This window comes from Oncorhynchus tshawytscha, linkage group LG15 (genome assembly GCF_018296145.1).
Source record: "Oncorhynchus tshawytscha isolate Ot180627B linkage group LG15, Otsh_v2.0, whole genome shotgun sequence".
In the NCBI taxonomy this organism is placed as follows: domain Eukaryota; kingdom Metazoa; phylum Chordata; class Actinopteri; order Salmoniformes; family Salmonidae; genus Oncorhynchus; species Oncorhynchus tshawytscha.
The window spans coordinates 18,368,420-18,394,547 of NC_056443.1; the positions used below are offsets into that span (position 1 = coordinate 18,368,420).

Below are 26,128 nucleotides of genomic sequence, written 5' to 3' on the forward strand. Positions count from 1 at the left end.
TTTTTAGAAAGATTTACTCAACAACTAAAAATACATGCGTTTAGCTTTCTTAATAAATCAGAAAATCTAAAGCTATTTTGTTTTTTAAAGGTACCCTGTTGTAGGCAGTTAGCCTTGTGGTTAAGAGCATTGGGCCAGTAATGGAAAGGTCGCTGGTTCGAATCCTCCAGTCAACAAGGTGGAAAAATCTGCCGTTCTTGAGCAAAGCAATTAACACCCAACAATAACTGCTCCCCGGGCGCCAATGACGTTGATTAAGGCAGCACTCCACACCTCTCTTATTCAGATGTGTTGGGTTAAATGCGGAAGGCACATTTGGGTTTGAATGTATTCAATTGTGCAACTGACTCGGTATCCTTTTGTCTGGTTGCAGCAATGGCGTCTGATCCCTTACCTGGCGGCCGTGTACGCTCTGGACTACTTCTCTAAATCCATCTTCGGGAACTTTGTGGAGTTCCAGATCGGTATGATGATGAAGGACAATAGCGACAGACAGGTAAGGAAGGGAAGGAGGGGGGGACCGAGATGGCGAGAGAGGGGAGAGCGAAAAAGATACACAAACACCCATAGTTAGTTCTTTGCGGTATGTGTTTTAACTAGGCGGAGCTGGGCAGAGAGATCCATGCCATCTCCTGCTCCAGTAAGCCCCTGGGGTCCTGGACGGCTCAGAGGGGTATCCAAGAGTGCCGTGAGGCCTGCGGAGGACACGGATACCTGGCCAGTAAGTCACACATATAATAATATAAAAATAAAACCCTAGCTCCAACACAACCCTAACTTCATGTCCACATCCTAGTTCAACCCTAACCCCAGCCTCAACCCTAACTTCATGTCCACATCCCAATTCGACCCTTGCCTCAACCACAACCCTAACCCTAATCCACATCAAATCTGTCTCCTAATAATGATGCTGGATGTTGACTCCCTTGTAGTGAATCGTCTGGGGAGCATCAGGGATGACAACGACCCTAACTGTACATATGAGGGAGACAACAACGTGCTCCTGCAGCAGACCAGCAACTACCTCCTCAGCCAACTACACGCCAAACAACAAGGTTAGTATTAACACCAGGAACACTTTGTTTCATGGTCTGCTTCTAAATGCTTTATAAACCATTATGGAACTGCTTTGTATATCATTACATATCAGTTTCAGAGTAACTGTGAAATCCTAAAGACACTGGGCACATTATTTGTGTGCCATTTAAATATTTAGATTTTACGCATGAGTTTGGAATGTTAACTGTTTGTCTCACTGTTTTATGTGCTGGTTTTGTTGCTGTTTTTGTAGATGGAGTGAGGATTGTGTTACCATAAGCTGCTTATAAATGTCTTATCAACTATTATTTGTTCGTTGTAGATGGAGTGAGGATTGAGTCTCCACTAGAGTCTGTCAACTTCCTGGAAGACTTTGACAGCATTCTGGAGACCAGGTTCACGGCAACGTCGGTGGAGGAGTGCATGGACTCTGCAGGTAACAACACACACACACACACACACACTTGTCTCTACAGCTACAACACACACAACTCTCTCTAGTCACTACTCTGTGCAGAAATTGCCCATGGCCAGTCAGTTATGTAAGATGCCCAGTGTTGTTATACTACTGGAAAGCTATTTGTCATGATGCCAGAGATAACACCCGCTTTCCAGTTGTCACATCTGGTAGAAGGCAAGCGAAACCATACTGACCCTCTGAAGGACCCCCATTCCCCCGCCAGGGCAAGCTGCCCCTGGAAGTGCCTGTTTGAAGCCGTCACAAAATCCCCATCTTTTCTATTGTAATATAGCTTTAATTATAGAGGGCTGGAACAAAATGATCTAAATTCAAAAAAAGCAATCTAAACCAACGCAAATAGAACGTGTTGAATCAAACACAGATACGTGCACACACACACACCGGCTTCAGCTGTGTTTTGCATGCTGCTGTGTGACTGAATGAATGCCCTTCAGAGGTAAAAGCCGTCCAGACAGCCTCAATCTAAGAGGGGGAACAGATAATGTGAACCTTGGTTAAAGCCTCTTTCCTCATATGGCACACATATACATATATTCACAAACACACACATCTGCAAAACATCTGGTCCATTTATTCACATATACCACAGAGGGTGCCGCTGGTCTACGAGCAACCGAGGTCTACTCTGCCAGCTAATTGGCTGAATTGGAACCAGGAAGGGGGGAAATAAAGGCGGCCATTTTGTGTACCGGGTCGGGTCGCTGTCTGTCACCATCGTACTGTTTGTGTTGCCACAGTGAAGGCCAAGCAAATGCGTCTGTCTCATAAGAAGGAGTAGGTGGAGTAACGTTCAAGACACGTGCTTCAGTTGCGTCCAACACTGTGTTAACTGAGTTGGTTGTTAACGCATGCTGGTGACTTACTGTCATTGTTATAGAGATGGTCATCTCGTCCTGTTATGCTGGGATGTGCCGTTCGAATGCAGTCGCCCGACAACGGCACCACCACAGTGCTCCCTAAAGGAGTATCTCATTCTCATCACGTTGATGACCAACTTTTGTTCTTATTTTTACTCCTTCAAAAGTGAATTATGTTAAACTTGAAAAATGAAGGTTCCTGTAAACTAACATCATCTGAACACTAAATCTTAAACTCTAAAGCTCCCCAATTAGGGCTGACCCCATTTAGTCGACTGGTTGATTGTAGGCTGTTGGTTAACCAAAATTTCTGTAGTCGAGCAGTGACAAAGAAAAATGTAATATGGTGTACAAGATGACACCTGTCTGATTCGTGCTGAGTGGACTGATCCATTGTGGAGGGCGTGGGGATGGCAGTCCATCAATCTATGACGTGCCACTGAAATTGTTCTTATGTAATATAACCATATACAATGGTGCAACACTAATAAAAATAATATTTAAAACAAATGTGCTTTCTCCCTCCTTGGGTAGTGGTCGCTGTCCACGGTTCTGAAACACTACGCTGTTGAACTGCCGTCTTTTTCTAGACCATGTTGCTATGTGCATAATAGCAAAGTTAACCAGCAAATTGGTGTTGAGAACAATGCAGAAGCAGAATGAGGTGTGAAAACAGCTCTTGCCTTATTGTCTGAGAAAAGTGACTAGAGGAAACTTAATTAGGTCTATAATCAACAGCCTAACTGTTTAATGTGCCTGGCCTTATAAATCATCCATATACATCTACAGAAATAAGGCAGATTCTGCTTCTGTGGGCTGTTTTTGAGTGTTTGTTCATTAGCCTAGTGATCCCGTTAGCACCAAACCTCATGCAACGACATGTCAAGTAAACCCTTTAACACATTCGGCTGTTTTCAACCTGTGCTTTGCTGTAATGAAGTCTGTACCCTTTTAAAAAATAATAATAATAACAGCCTCTGGTATTTTAGAATTGATTTAGTGCTTACACTGTTCCAAATAGTAACACTTTTTCTTGATCTCCCTTGTTGTTATTATTACAATTATTATGATCGTCGTTATAATAATAGGTCATGTCATTATCATTAGTAGGCTTAGTATAGCAGCCTTGTATAACCACAATTGAGCTATAGGCCTTAGAGCACATCCTGTTTAGTCTTCATACCGTAATTTACATAGGCTTATATTTCAATACTTCTATAGGCTACTGTATCAATCATTAATTCATTCATGTCATCACACAGCACAGGAGTCACTCATGATTTTGAAATGCAGTCAGGCATTTTAGTTTTAAAATAAAGTGAGCCTTGAATAATTGGCTTAAACAATAAATAAACCGTTGCATTTCAGGAAATTTCATTCAAGAATGAATGCAACTGTTTTTAGCCTTTGCTGTAATAAGGGTTAACAAAAAATACCATTACAACAGACTCTCTGGTGTGCTTATACTTATACTATGTTTTGTGTTGTTTACATTGTTCCAAATGGTCAGAGAAATTATATTGTAATCTATACAGCACCTGTTTGGCACACACAATATGCACACAGCGCTTGCTCCTTATCTTATTTTTCTTGATCTCCAGTATTTTCCACAACTAGTCACATTTATTCCACACATCTGACTTTATTTTTTACCTCCTGAGGAACCTGTAAATATTCCCCCTTTTGAGTGTATTTGTCACATCCTCCATTTTGCTGTCACATGTGTTATGGTGTTCAGAGTTTGTTATAACCAGTTTATTGATGTGATCATGGTATGCTATAGGCACGGTCTGCCCGCTGTTTAGGCAGGATTAGGCGGCCGCCTATGGCAGAAAATGAATTGGGAAGGCATTCTCTGAGCTAAACTGACCAAAACGCACCTCCAACAACAACACACAAAACCTCACATAATTCTGCCAAAAAACCAATGGCAATTTCTCTCATCCTGGGGCATATGGGCTTTTTAGGTGAGCGCAGATGTCGCCCTTTGATAAGCAGGGCCCACTTTGTGAAAGGCAGGGGCCAAAAATATTTTTCTAGTCCATTCTCAGCGCATCTCTCCAGGGTGCTGTTCGACAAAAGCAACTCTGCAGCGCTCCACCGATGTTCAGTCCCAAAAAAAAAAAAACTCCTATAAATCATGCAGCAGATAGCGTATGTGGCCTTTCTGTAACCTACAGGCTGGAGATAAAATGTGTGACAATGTAATGAGACCGGACACTTTTTACATCATGCAGGTTTCTCCGATCAAATAGCCTAACCTAAATGGCGCTCAATCAAATACAAAATGAGCTGTCATGTTATCAAAGCAACATATTCTAAAACAGGACAGACCGGTCAAAGGTCAAAGTAGTCTGGACAATATGGAATGGACAATCACAATTGTTGTCCAGGAGTTTCAACCCATTGTCGTGATCATTGGTTTCAAGTTTGTGTCCGCCGATTTATTGACAAGATGATCATAGTGAAAAATAAAATACTTAAGCATTTCCCGCTGTGTAAACACATTGCAAATAGTCTCGCGATAACTCCTGATAATGTTGGCCAGCTGATATCAATTTTGCTATTTAAACTTTGAATATGTCACAGGAATCAGGACTAATGAAGCCAATGCAATGGCCTGTTTTACAAACGGTGGGCCTACCACATGGATGGGCATGGTAGGCTACACCCTAGTACGCACAAGCCAATAATTTTTTTTGTGTGTGTTTTACAAATGGTAGGCTTACCACATAGAAGGGCATTCTTAAAATTGTATTTCAATCAACACTGTAGGCTACACCTTAGTAATCACGGACCGATGCCTTTTGGACGTCTTTTTTCAGTGCAGTTCCGGACTGGCCTTGATTTCCACAACCACAGACGATGGTTTTTGGTCTGGTTCATACCAAATCTGAACCAATCATAGATGTTATATTTGGTTCGGCCTAGACCAGCCTTGATTTGGTCCAAACATAGACTTCTATAAATGACTTATTTTCAACTTTCATTCAGAACCAAAAAATGAGCCTGATTTCATCAGGAAAATACGCATTTTTCCAAATATGCTTGTCAGTGCTCTGGGAAATATATATTTGAACCGTTTAACGCATACGATCACATATTTGTGATCCTTGTTGAATGGTCCTTGCAGCATACCGTTACATTTTATTTTTTTTATTCCCCATTTATTATTCAAAGTACAAATCAACAATTTACATTGTCACATCATACAAAACAGAACACAGCTATTAACAAGAAAATACTAAAACATATTATTATTTTTTTTAAATATATATAATAATTTAAATTCTAGTGCAATTATATTTATGATGAACAGTAGCAACAGAAGTATGGCAACAATCGTGTCTAAACAGCATTGTCTGAAAAGCATCTAAACAATGTTTTGTACTGATGGTAAATAAAGGACTTCACAACTGTATCCCTAAATTTCACCTTTTATTGTAAACGATAAATGTGAACTTCATCATCCAAACATCACACAGAATATATCCACAGCCAAACTCATTCCACAAACCTGTCTAAATAACAAAAAAACTAAAAGCATGTTAGTGAACAAACAGCTAGACTGTTTACAATGTACCCCATCTCTGGTGAGCACTAGGGAGAAATGTACAATTGTTTAGAAAAGAGCTTAGTTGACACGTATCTAACAGCAGCTAAATTCTTTATGGTGTCAGGCATGTTCGTTTATGTAAAACAAGCAAAAACTCCCTAATCCCAGAATGCCATTCACTAAAAGACGCAAATAAACAAAGTCAAAGATGGCTGCGTCCATTGCCTGAAATATTAACTTAGTTTGGCCAATTTTCGGCATATTACAACTCTTCGATGTACGCGTTAGTGTATACAAGAACCGGAGCACATGACTTGACAAGTCGTTTACCGTTTTTTGACAAATTACAAAGCAAATAAAATGTTATCACCTCCTAGAGAATCGACCCAAATTCCAACTGTAGCGCGAACACTAAACAGGGATGAAACCATTTCATGGGGGTTTGTGTGGGGGTTCATTTAATTTGTGAGGGGGTTTCAAGTCCATGGGGGTAGAAATGGGGGAAGTTATCGTGGGGATATGATGCAGGAAATATTACTATGATGGGGGATTTATCAATACATGGGGGCAAACACAGGAGAAGTTTATATGCTGAATAAAAATAAACCCCTGGAAAGGGCGGTCTGGCCTGGCGATCCTGAGGTACCATAGTTACAATGTAATGCCGTGTTCAAAACAACTGGGAACTTTGGGGGGGGGACTAGATCCGACTGGTAAATCGTTCTGAACGGTTATTCAACTCGGAATTCCAACTCGGGCTATCAGTGTGGCCCAATCACCTGGACATGTGAAGAAACGATATTTCAACACCTAGAATAAAAACCACCAGGCTTCTGTCATTACAGTCAATCTAATTGGACAAAATGAAGAATTAGAGGGGACAGTTTGGAGAAAAAACTTAGCCTGTCTGAATTGTCCTGGAATAATGGACATTCTGGAGTAAAAATTACATAACCTACGTTCTCTAGTAATACTACTAGTCCCGTGCGAATAGGTCTTTGGGCACATGCATGCGATACATACATGTGTCACCTAAAGAGTGCAAGGATGGAAGGAATTGGAAATGTTTTTCCTAAACAAATGAGGGATTTCGGTAATAGAACTTTTCAGTCCGAAATAGCTGGAATTATATTGCAGCTTCAGCAACACGGACAGCACGATAAACACTGTGGATATTCTGTGGTGGTCGCTGCAGCAGGGAGGAGAGAGCGACCGGTGCTAAGCACAGTCACTCTGCTGTCTTTTCAAAAAAATAAAAAATAACACAGCTCAGCAAGTCTGAGCCCGGCAGGCACGATCAAATCAAATTGCTGGTCGGACTCCCTCTAGTCATTTGTGTGTCTTAATTATTTAATCAAACAGTGTGCTTAAAGCATCAGACAAGCTCAGTGAATATAGTTGATTTGATTAAAAACACATCTGCTGTGTCAATATATGGAAAATACAGGTTTAATCGATTGGTCGACAAAGATTTTTTTTTTTTCTGGGACAGCCCTATCCCCAATATTCTCCTGTTATAATTATTTCCTTCTCTGACCCTTCAATGTTCTCAATGTCTCTGGTTAGTGTGTGTGTTCCTGCGTCTCCAAACCTTACAACCATAAAGCTTCTCATATCCTCCTAATAATCATTCCAGGATCATATGTTTGTTGTTATTCATCATCATGTTACACACTCCTCTGCATTCCTTGGCCCTAGAAACTGTAAAAACAACTGTCACACACACACACATACCTGCACTCGCTCAACCCCCACTCCTTATAAAGCTAGCCCAATAAAACAGTGTTATCATGGTCAGAAGGATTCAGGTTAGTCCCTCACTACTTCTTCTATGTGATCTGACTTTTTGATTTCTAACAGACTATGACAGGGTTGTCCAAGAGCTGTTCCATGACTTGCTAGAAGATTAAGTGTATTATGATAGAGAACAAAAAGTTGAATTGATACCCTATGCATTGGAAATCTTTCTTGATACTCTTCCATAAGTTCATATTTGAAATATTACCTGATAATCTCTGAAGTCAAACTCGTTTCCTTTTTAATACGCTCATATTGTAAATATTCCTTGATGAAATCTGTGTTTTTAACACTAGAAAGCTTTTTCATGTCTTCCATGATTTAATATTGTATATAAAATAACGGAATAAATAATATTAGCGGTTGACATCTGTGTTTTTATGATCTGAAGCCTAACATATTTCCTTGTCTCTCTTTCCACCTCAGTGCCGTTGGCAGCGTATAAATGGCTGGTGTGTTTCCTACTGAGAGAGAGCGAGAGGAGAGTGGCTAAGGAAAAGGCTTCTGGGAAGGCTGACTTTGAGGCCCGCAACAACAGCCAGGTAAATGGTACACACAGACACACAGCAGGAGGGGACTGAGCAAGGTCAGATAAAACACTAAACTACTGGTCCTCCACTTTCATCACCATCATCACTTTCATGATTTTATTTTAACATTTATACAGCTGTTTTTACATTGATGTCATTGCATTTCAGAAGCTGAATGGTCCTCATAAGATACTGTAGTTCTGGGCTATCTGCTTCTCTACAGGCACGTGTATCAACCAAGTGCTTCTAGAACAGTCATTAGCTAGGTTTCCATCCAATTGGTGAAAGATTTTCATGTAAATATTCTAAAACAATATGCGCATTTTCCCACCAGAGAGGTTTCCATCAAATTGACTTGTTGCAGATGAAAGGCTGTGCCTCATGACGTAGTGCACATAAAAATTACTTTTGCGGTTAAATTCCCATGTACCGAATACAAAAAAAATTAAATTAAATGGGTTTCCGTTGCATTCAACTCTACCCATGTTTTTGTCACAAAAACTAATGCTATATATAGCAAATGTGCCCAGTTTGGTCTTGGCTCATGCGCTATAGCCCAGGGGTTTTCAAACTGTAGTCCACACCCCACTAGGGGTCTGTGGCGGGACTGCAGGGGATCCGCAAAGTTATTATAGTATTTTTGGGGGACAAATTATTTTATGAATATCGCTAGCTGTAACAGAATACTATCGTGTATACCATTTTTATGTCTCTGCATCCGTTTTGAAGGAAGTTATAGGTAGTTTCACGAGCCAATGCTAACTAGCAATAGCGCAGTGACTGGAAGTCTACAGGAACAGCATGCTAGCTTTTCCTGTTCATCCGACTCTGGGAAGTAGATAAAGGACTTCAATGCCAAAATATCGAACTATCGCTTTAATATAGAGGAAATGACAGTAATCTGAGCTAATTACAGGTTTTTTTCTGTATAGAAAATTCTTAGGCACGCTGTGGTCATTTTTAGGATGGAAAAACAGTTTGTGTCAACTTAAATGACAAAAAAACAGAACGTATGCAGAAAATATATTGAACTAATAGATATATTTATGACCGCCTCGCCTGGTTCACCAACTACTTCTCAGACAGAGTTCAGTGTGCCAAATCGGAGGGACTGTTGTCCGGACCTCTGGCAGTCTCGATGGGGGTGCCACAGGGTTCAATTCTCGGGCTGACTCTTTTCTCTGTATACATCAATGATGTCGCTCTTGCTGCTGGTGATTCTCTGATCCGCCCGTCTAGCATCACTACTCTGGACGGTTCTGACTTAGAATATGTGGACAACTACAAATACCTAGGTGTCTGGTTAGACTGTAAACTCTCCTTCTAGACTCACATTAAGCATCTCCAATCCAAAGTTAAATCTAGAATCGGCTTCCTATTTTGCAACAAAGCATCCTTCACTCATGCTGCCAAACATACCCTCGTAAAACGGACTATCCTACCGATCCTCGACTTCGGCGACGTCATCTACAAAATAGCCTCCAACACTCTACTCAACAAATTGGATGCAGTCTATCACAGTGCCGTCTGATTTGTCACCAAAGCCCCATATACTACCCACCACTGTGACCTGTATGCTCTCGTTGGCTGGCCCTCGCTTCATTCGTCGCCAAACCCACTGGCTCCAGGTCATCTATAGGTCTTTGCTAGGTAAAGCCCTGCCTTATCTCAGCTCACTGGTCACCATAGCAGCACCCACCCGTAGCACGCACTCCAGCAGGTATATTTCACTGGTCACCCCCAAAGCCAACTCCTCCTTTGGCCGCCTTTCCTTCCAGTTCTCTGCTGCCAATGACTGGAACGAATTGCAAAAATCACTGAAGCTGGAGACTTATATCTCCCTCATTAACTTCAAGCATCAGCTGTCAGAGTAGCTTACAGATCATTTCACCTGTACATAGCCCATCTGTAATTAGCCCACCCAACTACCTCATCCATCACTCCAGTGTTTAATTGCTAAATTGTAATTACTTCGCCACTACGGCCTAACCCTAATCTTACCTCATTTGCACACACTGTATATAGATTTTTTTCTATTGTGTTATTGACTGTACATTTTGTTTATTCCATGTGTAACTCTGTGTTGTTGTACTGCTTTGCTATATCTTGGCCAGGTCACAGTTGTAAATGAGAACTTGTTCTCAACTCGCCTACCTGGTTAAATAAAGGTGGGTGTGTGTGTGTGTGTGTGTGTGTGTGTGTGTGTGTGTGTGAGAACTAACAATCAAATAAAAGTTAGTCAGGAAGAATTGAAAATTCCCAAAACCAGGCATTCAGGCCACATGGCCATTGATTTTGTTATAATGTTTGAGCAGAGGAATACAGCATTTTAGCCATGGAAAAATGCATTGAATTGCAGGAAATAACCTTTAAAAACAAATAAATTGTCTCTCAACTCTATGCCAAACTGTGTAGAATTGCTGGAAATTAGCTCCAAAACTGCAACATTTTTATCTCAGCTCAATACATATAGATATTTTTTTATTGTAAAAAATTACCTTTATAACGGCAACATTTTGGGTCGCCGGAGTGCCTGGGTGGGGGGGTCCCTGGGCAAGAAAAGTTTGAAATCCCCCGCTCTAGCGAACAGCTTGCAGATACAGTGCGGGTTGGCTAGCCTACATGATGAGATTGTTATGGACAAGAGCGAGATAAGCCAGGCATCAATCATCACTTCACCAGAATAAGACCCTCAATATTTATTGGAAAGGAGCGTCAAGCTCATCACCGTGCAATTTCACCACCCTTTGAAGATCATCGTAACTTATTTAATCTGTAGCCTTAAACTGCATTCTTTCTCGAGTCGTAGTGGGACGACCACACAATGTGTAATCGCGTGACTCCAAATTTCGATATGATGGTTATTATATCAATATTTGCACATAAAGCCATTTCCACCACCATTTCTCGCATAAATAATTGTACAAACACAAAAAGATCCCACCCTGTCTAGCGTATTGTTTTGCCAACATTTGGAAAGTTTACAGACAAATTTGCTATTTCCATCAACCTGTCTTGTACTCCACTTGCATAAAAGCGTTGGATGGAAACCTGGTTCTTGACATTATACAGTCACGTATCAACTATAATAAGGCTTAGTCCAATGATCTCTCCTGATCATTTGGGTATTTTTAGTGCTTTATAATATTTAACGTGACGGCATGGTGAATATATTTCAGCTCCATCAACTCTCTCCTCCCCATATAGTCCATGAAGGCAAGGCTCCCACGTTCCAGTAGATACTGTTGCAGTCACAATACAGGATGTCCGAGAAGAACACACCCCATCACAACATGACCCCACAGCACTGCACTCTGAATTATCTAATGGTTCTATGATATAATAACACAAAACAGATGGTTTCGAGCAATGTTAAGACTGTAAAGATGCAGCTACGGTAGTGTGTAATAATGTAAATATAAACACATCTTGGGTCGAGCATGCATCCTTACGGAGTTTGACAGGTTTAGCCTTCCATTGAGCACGTGTCATTACGAATCGAGGGTCTTTTGCGTGTGCATGTGCTTGTTTCATACAATGCAATGTCAGTTGAGCTGTATTCAGTATCAGTTTATAGGCCCAAAATCCTAACTTGGGATTCAAACACACAATCTTAGATATATATCTATCTATATCAGGGCTGTTGTCAAGGGATATGTCTGTGCCTAACTCAGACTTCGGTTTTCAATCACGCGCTCATGTCAATGGGAAATATACACGGAAATTGGGTTTCATGCACACAGGTTTTCAATTTGGGAAACTATCCCAAAAAGATGACTGAGTGCAGTCCTTTTTCTCCTCTGGAAAGTCTTTGATACTCCAGGTGTGACTGTAGGAGAGGAAGTTTAGAGTAGATGAGATTGATGGAACAGAACACTGATGAGACTGCTGGAGTTTCTTATGGAACCAACATTAGGAATGTGCTGAAGTCAGGAAGACATCTGTTACCACTGACACTCTGAGAGAGCGAGGAGGGGGAGAGCGAGAGAAAGAAAGAAGACCAGAGTATTTTCTGTCTTATCATGTCTCTTCTCTGTCTCTTATCTTCTCTCTTCTTTAAAGGATGCGCGTGTGTGTGCTCTTTAGAGCTGGGACAATAAACCGACAATTATCGACACCAACCACTTATCATGGACATTTTGATGTTATTGTTAATTACTATAAAATAGCCTATAGGGCCCTACTAGAGAAATGTGAAGTTTGAAATTAAGTAAGCTTGCTAATATGGGTGATTTTAATATTTTTTTTTTTTTTAATTTTTAATTGTTTTGTTATTGTGACAATTGATAGCTACAAAATTAAAAATAGTTGTAAGGGTAATAAAAAATCAATAAACTGCTGCAAATTAAATCTTTAAATGTATTGTTATCGTGATAATTCAGTCAATTTATCTTGATATGGATTTTTGTCCATATCGCCCAGCTCTAGTGTGTGAAGAGTGAGCGTTTGCTTTGGCAGCTTCCCTAGGCCAGTTGGCTCAGCGTGTATGGCTGTGGTGTTGTCCTAACCCGAACCCTGTATCCGGTTGGCTTAGAACAAGGATTAGCTAAAGACGGCTATAGTGTCAACTCACACTTGCCTAATAACAAATGCGTTTATCAGATCTATCAGAATGTGTTTTGACATATTTCATATGTTGCTGGCTGGCTCCAGTTATTGCATGGTTAATGTCTGATAAGACTACTTCATACCAATAGGGTAGGCTAATTCATGATTGCCTGCAATGAAAACCCCCCATAGGAACCGAACCCACTGCGGCTAGAAAAAGGGTCCGTTGCAACCATTCAGACAGCGAAGAACCCTCTCCAAGAAAAAGGTTATTGGAGTAGAAATAGTGTTACCTAGAACCATTGCGCACTTCAAAGAAATTCTCAATAACCCTTTTTTTCAAGAGTGTATGACCAAAACAAATTTGAACTCCACTATGGTGCCACATTATGACCAAAGGAAGTTTGTTTTCATATTCGCTCTATTAAGTGTCAGTGTTTTTAGTATTTTTCTAAAATATTTGTCCATTACCGATGATTACTCCACCCATTGCAATAGAGGGACATATGGACTGACTGACCTAATGGAAGGAAGGGAGGGGGGGGCGTACAGCCAGAGAGTCCACAGAGGAGGTACAGCCAGAGAGAGATCTCATACCCACACCTGGGTTCAAATAGTTGAGCCTTTGCTTGAGCCTGGTTTGAGAGTGCCAGATGGGTTGGAGTTTGCACTTTTGGGACTTTTCCGTCAGTTCCTTTGGTTCTGCTGCGCAGGCAAGCTCAATTATGCTCATCAAGCTCAGCTAAAAGTATTGGAAATTAAGCAAATACTATTTGAACCCAGGTCTTGTGTGAAATGACATGCAGAGAGGAGGCAGATCCAGAGTTCTCTCGTACCCAGACCAGGGGACTAGGCGGGGAACACAGCGACCTTGGCAGAGCGGTAGAGGAGTTCAGAGGCGTGGGAGAGGGTCTGTGTTCTCTCTGCCGACATGGAACAGGAAGGGTGGGCATCACCCAGTCAAGGCCAAACCGGGGGAGAGGCACAGACACACAATTTAATACCAGGACTGAGAATGGGGGTTATGATAACTCGAGGGGGGGTAGTGGATTGGGGTTTGTGTGTGTTTGGTTCACTCTCAAACCTGCAGTGTTTGGAAATTGGAATCTAGTAACACTTTTTTTCTCTTGCTCTCTCTATGCGTACGTACATTTAACTAGTATAACTTGTCACTTTTTGTCATTCCTACAGTGTTAGTACAAGTAGCTTTTTACATTTCCAAACATTGCGCTCTCTGTGTTTGCATACGTGTGTGTCTGTGCATATCCAGGTGTTCTACTGCCGTTCCTTGTCCATCGTGTACATAGAGCACACCGTGGTGCAGAGGTTCCACGACCAGACCCATGATGAGGACACACCGGCTGTCCTCAGACCAGTTCTTAAACAGCTCTGTGCCCTCTACAGCCTGTGGACCCTCAGCAACCACATGGCCACGCTGTACCAGGGTCAGGTTCATTTGAGTGCTGGCCGTCTTTCTCATTCAAGTTTGACTTCCCCATATTCATATAGGGTCTGATCTAGGATCAGTTTACCTTTTTACATAATAATGAATAAGATAACATGGACCAGGTAGGCCTGATCCTAGATCAACACTCCTACCCGGAGACACTTGAGTCATACATCTCCTAAAGACTGTATCCTTGTGAGAGTTAAGCATGCCTGATTATGTATTATATTCAGTGTGTTGTTGTTGTGTTCCTCCAGGGGGTTATTTCTCTGGTTGGGAGCCAGCTGATTGGATCCAGCAGGCCATCCTTACCCTCTGCTCTCAGGTCAGTTCTCATATAAACTAGGGTTGGGCGGTATCCAGATTTTCATACCGTTTCTGTACCATACCTAGGTATACACTTGGGCATGTATGTTTAATACAGTTAAAAATCTATTTGAATTTAAACGGTATTGAGTGGTCTTGAGTTAAAGTGATGATTTTATTCATATGTTTGGAGGACTGAGGGGGATGACCTCATAGGTGTTTATTGGCTTGCAGTGTGCGCTCTTTAGAGAACCATCACTGTGTTTGTCTGTGTGTATACTCTTTCTGTCTCTCCCTCCATTCTTCCCATTAGTCCCTCTCTCCTTCTCGCCCTCTAACAGCTGAAGGACGAGGCCATAGCTTTGGTGGACGCCGTTGCCCCTCCTGACTTCATCCTCAACTCACCCATTGGCAATGCGGACGGGGAGGTAAGACAAGACCGACGTGTGAAATGTGTCAGCGCCAGAGTCATATCTAATCCTGATCCGGTGCATTTTAAAGTACATTTTAGACACTGTCACAACTCACTATACAAAAATGGAAATATGAAAGGTTAGAATAGAAACAGAGCAGCCGAATGAGATCGTGGACCTATAGCTGCTTAACTTGCAGGAACAAAGCATTACACACACACACACACTTGTCTGGTCTTACTCATTTACCCGAGTTTAATGGCTGTTTGGATAACGAATAACACTAGGCTTAATACTCATCCATTGATTAAATCATGTCTGTTTGAGTAATGCTAGTAACCTATTCATCCATGCACTCAGACAGTGCTCTTGTGTTTGAAGAGTCTGTGGAGACACAACAACAATGTTTGAGACACTGAGTTTCCACGTAGACCATCACAATGGTCCAAACAACAAAATGTCTCAATAAAACAATACAGAGTGTTCTGCTATTAACCTACTCTTAAAGGATGGAACACTTTTTTTACTGGAATAGAGCAAGAGGAGAGTTACAGAGGCTGCTGTCATCTTCCAGTAAACACACTGACCCAAACCTATAAACATACAGGCCCAAGTGTGTCAGCCAGGAGTGAGGTTGGGGAGGGACTGTGTGTGTGTGTGGGTGGGTGGGTGTGTCCGCCAGGATAATGCATTACTAAGGAGGCACGATGTCGCAGTGTGTGTGTATGACCTTTAACTGTGTGTGTGTGTCATCTGTTTTGTTAGGAGTCTGGCTTTCAAATGCTCCCCTTGTCTTTCTGGGCTCAGAAAATGGATGCTTTGTTTTCACTCTGTGAAGACTCACAGCTGCTTTCGTTGGCAGGACAGTACACACACACACACACACACACACACACACAATACTGGACCTGGAGAGAGTGGGATAAACATGCCTTCCTAGCTGAGCTGAGTAGTACAATAAATCTGTACAATTGTAAGCAAATCTAAATAGATCATTAATCAATATATTTATCATCATTGTTATTTAATAGTGACACTAATAGTAGAACAACAGAACAGTCACAGAAGCATGAGATGGAGTTCTGTTGTAGTAGTGCTGGTGGTAGTATTAGTAATGGTACTACTGGTAGTAGCAAGAATAGTGTTTGTCTTACCTGCTTTTGCTAGTAGCATTGCTATAAAATGTTGTTGGTGTTGCTATTAATGCATGGTCACAGGTGCAAGTTTCAAAGCAGACGTTTAACTGAATTAGGGTTGTTTTATGGTGTCGTTGAAGCAATGGCATTTCCTTCCAACCTCACGCAATGGTGTGAGTCTGACCCTCTCTGCTCCCTGGCTGTGTGCTGTATAAGAAACATTTAGATTTTGACATTTAGCTTTAGTGTGTTTGAGACACACACTATATACGCAAAAGTGTGTGGACACCCCTTCAGATTAGTGGATTTGGCTATTTCAGCCACACCTGTTGCTGACAGGTGTATAAATTCGAGCACCCAGCCATGCAATCTCCATAAAGAAACATTGGCAGTAGAATGTCCTTACTGAAGAGCTCAGTGACTTTCAACGTGGCACCGTCATAGGATGTCACTTTTCCAACAAGTCAGTTTGTCAGATTTCTGCCCTTCTAGAGCTGCTCCAGTCAACTGTAAGTGCTGCTACTGTGAAGTGGAAATGGCTAGGAGCAACAATGGCTCAGCCGCGAAGTGGTAGGCCACACAAGCTCACAGAACGGGACCTCCGAGTGCTGAAGTGCGCAGCACGTAAAAATCATCAGTTGCAGCACTCAGTACCGAGTTCCAAACTGCCTCTGGAAGCAACGTCGGCACAATAACTTTTCGTCGGGAGCTTCCATGGTCAAGCAGCCGCACACAAGCCTAAGATCACCATGTGCAATGCCAAGCATCGGCTGGAGTGGTGTAAAGCTCACCGCCATTGGATTCTGGAGCAGTGGAATTGCGTTCTCTGGAGTGACGAATCACGCTTCACCATCTGGCAGTCCGACGGAAGAATCTGGGTTTGGATGATGCCAAGAGAACGCTACCTGCCCCAATCCATAGTTGAAACTGTTAAAGTTTCGTGGAGGAGGAATAATGGTCTGAGGCTATTTTTCATGGTTCGGGCTAGGAAATCTAAACGCTACAACATACAATGACATTCTAGACGATTCTGTGCTTCCAACTTTGTGGCAACAGTTTGGAGAAGGCCCTTTCCTGCTTCAGCATGACAATGCCCTCGTCCACAAAGTGAGGTCCATACAGAAATGGTTTGTTGAGATCGGTGTGGAAGAACTTGACTGGCCTGCACAGAGCCCTGAACTCAACCCCATCGAACACCTTTGGGATTAATTGGAATGCCGACAGCGAGCTTGGCCTAATCGCCCAACATCAGTGCCCGACCGCACTCATGCTCTTGTGGCTGAGTGGAAGCAAGTTCCTGCAGGAATGTTCCAACATCTAGTGGAAAGCATTCCCAGATGAATGGAGGCTTTTATAGCAGCAAGGGGGGACCAACTCCATAATAATGCCCATGATTTTGAAATGAGCAGATGTCCACATACTTTTGGTCATGTAGTGCAGATATTCCCAAACTGGGGTACGCCAAATAAAAATGTGATTCACTTATTTATTTTTATTCACATTTTTAAACCATACATTTATATTTTCCAATGTGGCTAAACACTTGGGTGAGTTTTTTTTTTATCTCGCCTGAGTAGCCTCGTTTCACTGCCAAAAATAAAATTAAACCATCTAGTGTTCAGCGAAATAACAATACAATGTCAAATACAGGTATCCTAGTCAAATAATTAATATCCAATCACATTAACCGTTACTCTCTTGCGGGAAACCTTAACACAGACATTTAGAAACTAAACATGACAATTTGAAAAATAAGCCACGGGAGTTTTTTGAGCGTGAATAAAGACGGCTTTCGAGTAGTAAGACAATTATAAAAGCAACAGATACCATTAATAAGAAGTGTCTAGAAGCGTATGGTGAGCTACCGAGTGTCTAGGACAGGCAAGCCCCATACTATTGTGGAGGACTTCATTCTTCCTGCTACCGCAGATATGGCTGGGGGAAAAAGCCCAAAAAACTGTACAGACAATGCCTTCAAACAACACTGTTTCACGACGCATCAGTGACATGGCAGGAGATGTTTTGAAACAATTACTGCTTCAAATACAAGCCAGTGAATTATATGCGTTACAGCTGGATGAGTCAACAGATGTGGCGTGCCTTGCACAGCTGGTATATGTCCGTTACTTTTATGGAGGGTCAATTAAGGAAGACATCCTCTTCTGGAAACCAGGACAACATGAGAGGATATTTTTAAAGTACTGGACAGCTTTGTGATACCAAATGGACTTTGGTGGTCAAGATGTTGGTATCTGTACTGATGGAGCAAAAGCCACGACAGGGAGACATAGTGGAGTGGTAACGCGCATGCAATTAGTTGCTCCCTACACCGCTTGGTACACTTGCAGCATCCACCGAGAGGTTCTGTTGACTCATCCAGCAACAGCGCCTCTTCAACCTCAGGAGGCTGAAAAAAATGTGACTTGTCACAACAGCTTCTATCTCAAAGCCATCAGATTGTTAAACAGCCACCAGTAGCACAGAGAGGCAGCTACCTACCTATAGACTTGATATCATTGGCCACTTTAATAAATGGAACACTCGTCACTTAAATAATGCCACTTAAAGAATATTTACATATCTCGCATTACTCATCTCATATGTATATACTGTATCCTTCACTATCTATTGTATCTTTCCAGCTCTGTCACTGCTCATCCATATATTTTAGACTTATATATTCTCATCCCATTCCTTTACTAGATTGTGTTTTAGGTTTTGTTGTGGAATTGCTGGATATTACCTATTACTGCTGCACTGTCGGATCTAGAAGCATACACATTTCACTACACTCGCAATAACATCTGCTAACCATGTGTATGTGACCAATAAAATTTGACTTGATTTTGCTGCCAAGGGAATGCCTGAAAGAGGAGACGGACACTACAGTGAAAATGGTTAACTTTGTTAAAGCAAGGCCCCTTGAGCTCATGTTTTTTTCTGCATTATGCAATGATATGGCTCAGCGACCATGTAACGCTTTTACAACATACGTGCTGGTTATCAAGGGGCAAAGTATTGACATGTTTTTTTTAAATTGAGAGACAACTTTATGAAGCTTTTCTTTACTGACCATAATTTTCATTTGTCTGACCGCTTGCATGATGATGAGTCTCTCACATGACTGGCCTATCTGGGTGATGATTTTTTTTCTCACCTGAATGATCTGAATCTAGGATTACAGGGACTGTCCTATATTCAATGTGCTGGACAAAATTGAGGCTATGATTAAGAAATTGGAGCTCTTTTCTGTCAGCATTAACAAGGACAACACACAGGCTTTCCAGCATTGTATGATTTTTTTTTAATGTGCAAATGAACTCAAGCTTACGGACAATGTCAAATGTGATACAGCGAAGCACCTGAGTGAGCAATTACACAGGTACTTTCCCTAAACGGGTGACATGAACAACTGGATTCGTTATCCCTTTCATCCCCTGCCTCCAGTCCACATACTGATATCTGAACAAGAGAGCCTCATCAAAATTGCAACAAGCATTTCTGAGAAAATGTTATTTAATCAGAAGCCACTGACAGATTTCTGGATAGGGCTGCACTCAGTTTCTTGCCTTGGCAAATCACGCTGTTAAGACACTGACGCCCTTTGCAACCAATTACCTATGTGAGAGTGGATTCTCAGCCCTCACTAGCATGAAAACTAAATACAGGCACAGACTGTGTGTGGGAAATGATTTAAGACTGAGACTCTCCAATACAACCCAACTTTGCAGAGTTATGTGCATCCTTTCAAGCACACCCTTCTCATTAACCTGTGGTGAGTTAGTCACCATTTTTGACGAACAAATAAGGTTTTATATGTAAGATGGCTAAATAAATAAAGAGAGAAATGATTATTATTTGTGCCCTGATCCTATAAGAGCTCTTTGTCACTTCTCATGAACCAGTTGTGACAAAACCCACACTCATTCTTATGTTTAATAAATGTGTTGTATAGTGTGTGTTTGTGGCAGGCTTACAATGATGGAAGAAAATAAAAACATTTGAGAGTGCGCTGACCCTGGTGCTATAGGGCGTACGCAGCTGGTGGTTGAATGTTTGAAGGGGTACTGGACTATAAAAAGATTGGGAACCACTGATGTAGTGTATTTGGTTGACTGTATATTAGATAGAAACAAATTCTTTTTTAATTACATTGACATTTAGCTTAACACGATCCAGAGACTCATAACAAATGTGGAGCGAGGTAGATCACCACGACAACACCCATCCAAACCCATATCAAGTGTGGGCCAAGAAGTACTAACTAATACTATACCGGTGAGGTCAGCGATTTCGTGCCTGTGTCACAAATGGAACTCTATTCTCTTTTTATAGTGCAATATTCTTTCCAGGGCCCAGTGCACTATAGAGGGAATAGGGTGCCATGACCCTGCAAACATTGTGTGAGTGACTGGACCATTTACAATTACATAAGTCATGCATTGTCCAATCAACACCCTGCTTGAGGTGTTGCCAGGTTAACACAGTGCTGGAGATTGAGCCCAGAAGCACAGGGGATTTCTAGAACTTCCTAGAAATTCTTATAGAATGGGGTTGGAAGCATTGAGGGGAATATACAATGATATACAGTACTATATGTATATCTATAGCTAGAAGATAGGGGTCAAATGTACCTTAAATATACTGAACAAATGGACCATAATGCTTTGTAATGACAATACCCTGAGCACATACAATATTAGTGTCTGGATACTTGACTTGTCATAAAGGCCTTATAACAATATAAATTATTAACATAACATTGTAATCATTAGTGTGGTCTGTCTCTAACCCCCTGTTGAGGTCAGTAAATCATAGAGATCAGATAAGACTTAATGCTTCTTGTCACTCCTGTGTTGAAAACACTAAACATAAATATAAAAGCAACATGTAAAGTGTTGGTCCCATGTTTCATGGGCTGAAAAATGATCCATGAAATGTTCCATATGCACAAAAAGCTTATTTCTCTCAATTTGTGTGCACAAATTTGTTTACATCCCTGTTAGGGAGTATTTCTCCTTTGCCAAGATAATCTATCTACCTGAAGGGTGTGGCATATCAAGATGCTGTTTGAACTGGATGATCATTACACAGGTGTGCCTTGTGCTGGGGACAATAAAAGGCAACTCTAAAATGTGCAGTATTGTCACACAACAAAATGCCACAGATGTCTCAAGTTTTGAGGGAGCGTGCAATTGGCATGCGGACTGCAGGAATGTCCACCAGAGCTGTTTCCAAATAATTTTATGTAAATTTCTCTACAGTAAGCCACCTCCAACGTTGTTTTAGAGAATTTGGCAGTATGTCCAACCGGCCTCACAACCACAGACCACGTGTAGGTGAGCAGTTTACTGATATCAACTTTGTGAACAGAGTGCCGGTGGAGTTATGGTATGTGCATGCATAAGCTACGGACAACAAACACAATTGTATTTTATCTTTGGCAATTTGAATGCACAGAGATACCATGACGAGATCCTGAGGCCCATCGTTGTGCCATTCATCTGCCACCATCACCTCATGTTTCAGCATGATAATGCACAGCCCCATGTCACAAGGATCTGTACACAATTCCTTGAAACTGAAAATGTCCCAGTTCTTCCATGGCCTGCATACTCACCAGACATGTCACCCATTGAGCATGTTTGGGTTGCTCTGGATCGACGTGTCCTACAGCGTATTCCAGTTCCCGCCAATATCCAGCAGCTTCGCACAGCCATTGAAGAGGAGTGGGACAACATTCCAAAGGCTATAATCAACAACCTGATCAACTCTTTGTGAAGGAGATGTGTCGCACTGCACGAGGCAAATGGTGGTCATACCAGATATTGACTGGTTTTCTGATCCACGCCCCTACCTATTTTTTTAAAATATTTTTTTTTTTTTTTAAGGTATCTGACCAACAGATGCATATCTGTATTTCCAGTCATGTGAAATCAATAGATTAGGGCCTCATTTATTTAAATGGACTGAGTTCCTTACAATTAATTTAAGTCAGTAACATTTTTGAAATTGTTGCATGTTGCATTTTTTCCAGTATAATATAACTCCTATGTTGTGACCCAAATGGTACCCTATTCCCTTTTATAGTGCACCACATTTGACCAGGGGTGCCCTCCAGTGTAGGGAATAGGGTGTCATTTGGGACACGGACATACTAGCCCAGCTGTGACTGTCTTATTGAGATACTGTATACAGTATCACCTATTTCAAATCACCACATTGGAAACGTGTGTGTGTGTGTGTGTGTGCAACATCTCAATCATAAACCTCAGTGTTTTATAAATATTGTCTCTAGTCAGCGTTACTCAACCAGCTCTTCTCAGAAACATCTCAGTTCATAACATAACATAAACCTAGTTTAACACAGCTATAAACATAATGCTTTGTACTGTTTCTGTATGTGAAAGTTGGTTGTTGTGACATTTAAGTATGTCCGGTTTGTTAGTGATCAATATTGGATAGACGCGAGGGGATTAGCAATAGGCTTTGGCATTTTTTGTCACTTCCCTTTGAAAGACATTCTTTGCCCATACATACTAGTTAAATAAAGGTCAAAATAATATTATTGTGAGCAATTATGATTTAAGATTAGTTGATTTTGACCTTTCATAATTTTGCTTGTAATGCCAACAGTTCTTCAAGTTACTTGCCCCAATTACACACAGCAAACCGCCACTAGGATTCCAGCATGTTACTAAAAAAGAACAAATCATCAATCCAAACAGTTTGAAATGTTGTCATAGTCACACAAAACACTTCATCCTATCAATTCTTGATGGTGTTGTTTTCCTGTGTTCCAGCTCTATAAGAACCTGTGGTCTACGGTGATGCAGGGGAACAAGGTTCTAGAGCGCCCGTCCTGGTGGGCAGAGTTCACCTCAGACAAGCCTGTGGTGGGTTCCCTCCGACCCAAACTGTAGGTTTGTAGATCTTGGTTCTAGAGTCCTCTGTTCCCCAGTTACACCACCCAGTTTCATCAGCCCAGAAGACAACAAGAAGAAGCCTTCAGATTAGATGGATCTCCTTCTCCTCACTTTGAAATATGAACTTTGTATTATCAGATATGAAATGAATGACATATTGGGCCTTTTGAAGAGTGTAGAGGCAATTCAATTATAAACCACTGTCTTCCTCTGAATACGGTAAAGAATGATAATCAACTATGTTTGTGGTAATTGTTGGAATCAGTGCCTATGATGGGAAGCACTCTAAAGAGAAGAGATTATGTTCAAGTACATTTGTTAACACGTTTCAATAGATTTGATGCCAGCTTCTTGATATGATTATGTATCTAACACTACATAAGGTTGTCTGTTTTGTATAATTAATGTAACTATAAATTCATGTAATGTGATATTTGTGAAATAGAGCTTATTTTGATTGCCAAATTATGAAATGAGTCCACGTGTATATACTTACCACACATATAATAATGTGGTAATATATAAATGTAATAAATTGTGCACATTTTGTAAAATAATGACTGAATAAAGGGTTTGTAAAATAAATAAAATATTTCTACTAATACATATACTTGAATTGCATTATGGATTATTATTTCAGTGAATCAAAAACTAATTTGATATTCTCAGCTCAAGTAACCATGCATGCTTGATAAGTAGTAGCCTTGTCTGAGACCTGCTGACTTGTTAGCTCCCAAAGCCTTTTTGCTCCCCAAGCTAAAAGGTTTTAGCTCAGCTGGCTAACATTCGTATTTGAACTAGAGCTCTGCTCTCCGAGCCCGATGGGGCCTACATCGGGTTAGACGGGAGAGATTTTTTTCACAAAAAATAATAATGCTCCTTGAGTTGTTGGAGTTTAAAGTGATGAAAAGTAGCTAGCTAACTGCTCTCTCATGTCTCGTCATTGAGCAGCGCAGCCCAAGCAGAGCCGTTGCTATGGTTACTCACAGACCCAGACCCGACATGAGCAGAGCGCATGCAGGAACAAGACAGATGAGCAGCTAAAGGACTTCACTAACGGAGGAAGTTATTTCTGATATTTCGAGCAGGGCCGAGCCTTCAATTTGTCAGAAGCAGTCGGGCCTGGGTCGGGTAGGGCCTGAAGGTCACGGGCATTGGTAGGTCTCGGGCTTAAAATTCATGCCCATGCAGGGATCTAATTTTAACTCTAGTGGGTCACATTAGTAGTTTTTTATGATCATATAACATTTAATATTGTTAGTCCTTTTATATTCTCGTATTTTCTCATACCTATCAGTTGAGCTCCACGTTGGGCATTCAACATTCATTCCAATCAAAATCAGATTACATCCTTATAAACTCACTAACCTCCCAAAATATCCAGATATTGTTTCTTTAAGCAGGGGTTTTGGTCATATAAATTGACATAGTTTTAAAAATAGCTAGGGGCACCGCTGGCTTCTAAAATTAGCTATGTATTCTTAAGGAGGGACCGGTCGAGGTTCATCCATCTATGGGTTCGAACCAAGTTTGAAAACCCCAAAGATCAGTTATCAACACACTATCTAAGCTAAAAATGTCCTGATATTGTTTTCTTATGGAGGCACTCTAGTCATGAATAGGTACGGGGCACACAGAATTCTACATTTGGCTCTGTCCTCTTAAGAAGGGCGACCAATGTTTAGTTCATCCATCTATGGGTCTGAACAAAGTTTGAAAACATCAAAGATTTCCCCAGTTTATTGTTGTTAGTGTAGTTAGCCTGGCGACACATGCACACAACACACGCAAGCATACACACGCATGTACGTCGTCTGGGAAATAAATGTTCATTATTCCACACTACAACCCTTGTCCTCCGACCTCTGGCCCTTCAAATTAAGTTTACATAAGGATGTGGGGACATATTTTATATATTATATATTTTATATATTTTATATATTGTATATATATATTGAAGTACATATTTTTATGTACTTCAAGAATTGCTTGTCGAGCTACTGTTGGAGATCCCTGGTCTAAACACTTGACTTTGGCCTTATTCCTTACACAATAGTTCACAATAGATTCAGTGAGATTTGTCCCAAATCTGTCAATGTTTAATGTCAGTAACCTGGTGGTTACAGAGTCTGCCCTGAAATTGGAAGGATGGGAGTTCGATTATTGGAAGGATTTTTAAAAATTGAACCTTTATTTAACTTGGCAAGTCAGTTAAGAGCACATTCTTATTTACAATGACGGCCTACCGGGGAACAGTGGGTTAACTACCTTGTCTTGGGGCAGAACGGCCCAACGCTCTAACCCCTAGGCTACCTGCCGCCCCAATTATTATAAAAAATGTTTCACCTTTATTCCACCTTTATTTAACCAGGTAGGCCAGTTGAGAACAAGTTGTCATTTACAACTGTGACCTGGCCAAGATAAAGCAAAGCAGTGCGACACAAACAACAGAGTTACACATGGAATAAACAAACGTACAGTCAATAGCACAATAGAAAAGTCTATATGCGTGCAAGTGAAGTAAGATTAGGGAGGTAAGGCAATAAATAGGCCATAGTGGTGAAATAATTACAATTTAGCAATTAAACACTGGAGTGATAGATGTGCAGGAGATGAATGTGCAAGTAGAGATACTGGGGTACAAAGGAGCTTAAAAATAAATAACAATATGGGGATGAGGTAGTTGGGTGGACTATTTGCAGGTGGGCTATGTACAGGTGCAATGATCAGTAAGCTGCTCTGACAGCTGATGCTTAAAGTTAGTGAGGGAGATATAAGTCTCCAGCTTCAGTGATTTTTGCAATTCGTTCCAGTCATTGGCAGCAGAGAACTGGAAGGAAAGACGGCCAAAGGAGGAATTGGCTTTGGGGGTGACAAGTGAAATATACCTGCTGGAGCTGCTATGGTGCCCAGTGAGTTGAGATAAGGCAGGGCTTTACCTGGCAAAGAGTTATAGATGACCTGGAGCCATTGGGTTTGGGGACGAATATGAAACGAGGGCCAGCCAACGAGAGCATACAGGTTGCAGTGGTGGGTAATATATGGGGCTTTGGTGACAAAACGGAAGGCACTGTGATAGACTGCATCCAAATT

At 41.2% G+C, this 26,128-nt stretch overlaps 1 protein-coding gene across 3 annotated transcripts in view; it reads left to right on the forward strand.

Annotated features, from left to right (window-relative positions):
* The window catches only part of acox3 (acyl-CoA oxidase 3, pristanoyl), a 30,359-nt gene extending 6,714 nt beyond the window's left edge, over positions 1-23,645 (forward strand). For all 3 annotated transcript variants that reach the window (XM_024373359.2, XM_024373360.2, XM_024373361.2), the window contains exons 10-18: positions 374-496; positions 601-721; positions 933-1,055; positions 1,361-1,474; positions 8,156-8,271; positions 14,078-14,252; positions 14,512-14,579; positions 14,902-14,988; positions 22,913-23,645. In XM_024373359.2, coding sequence (XP_024229127.1) covers positions 374-496; positions 601-721; positions 933-1,055; positions 1,361-1,474; positions 8,156-8,271; positions 14,078-14,252; positions 14,512-14,579; positions 14,902-14,988; positions 22,913-23,032 — 1,047 coding nt within the window. In that variant the 3' untranslated portion in view covers positions 23,033-23,645. The remainder of the gene's footprint in view (positions 1-373; positions 497-600; positions 722-932; positions 1,056-1,360; positions 1,475-8,155; positions 8,272-14,077; positions 14,253-14,511; positions 14,580-14,901; positions 14,989-22,912) is intronic.
* The last annotated feature ends 2,483 nt before the right edge of the window (positions 23,646-26,128 follow it).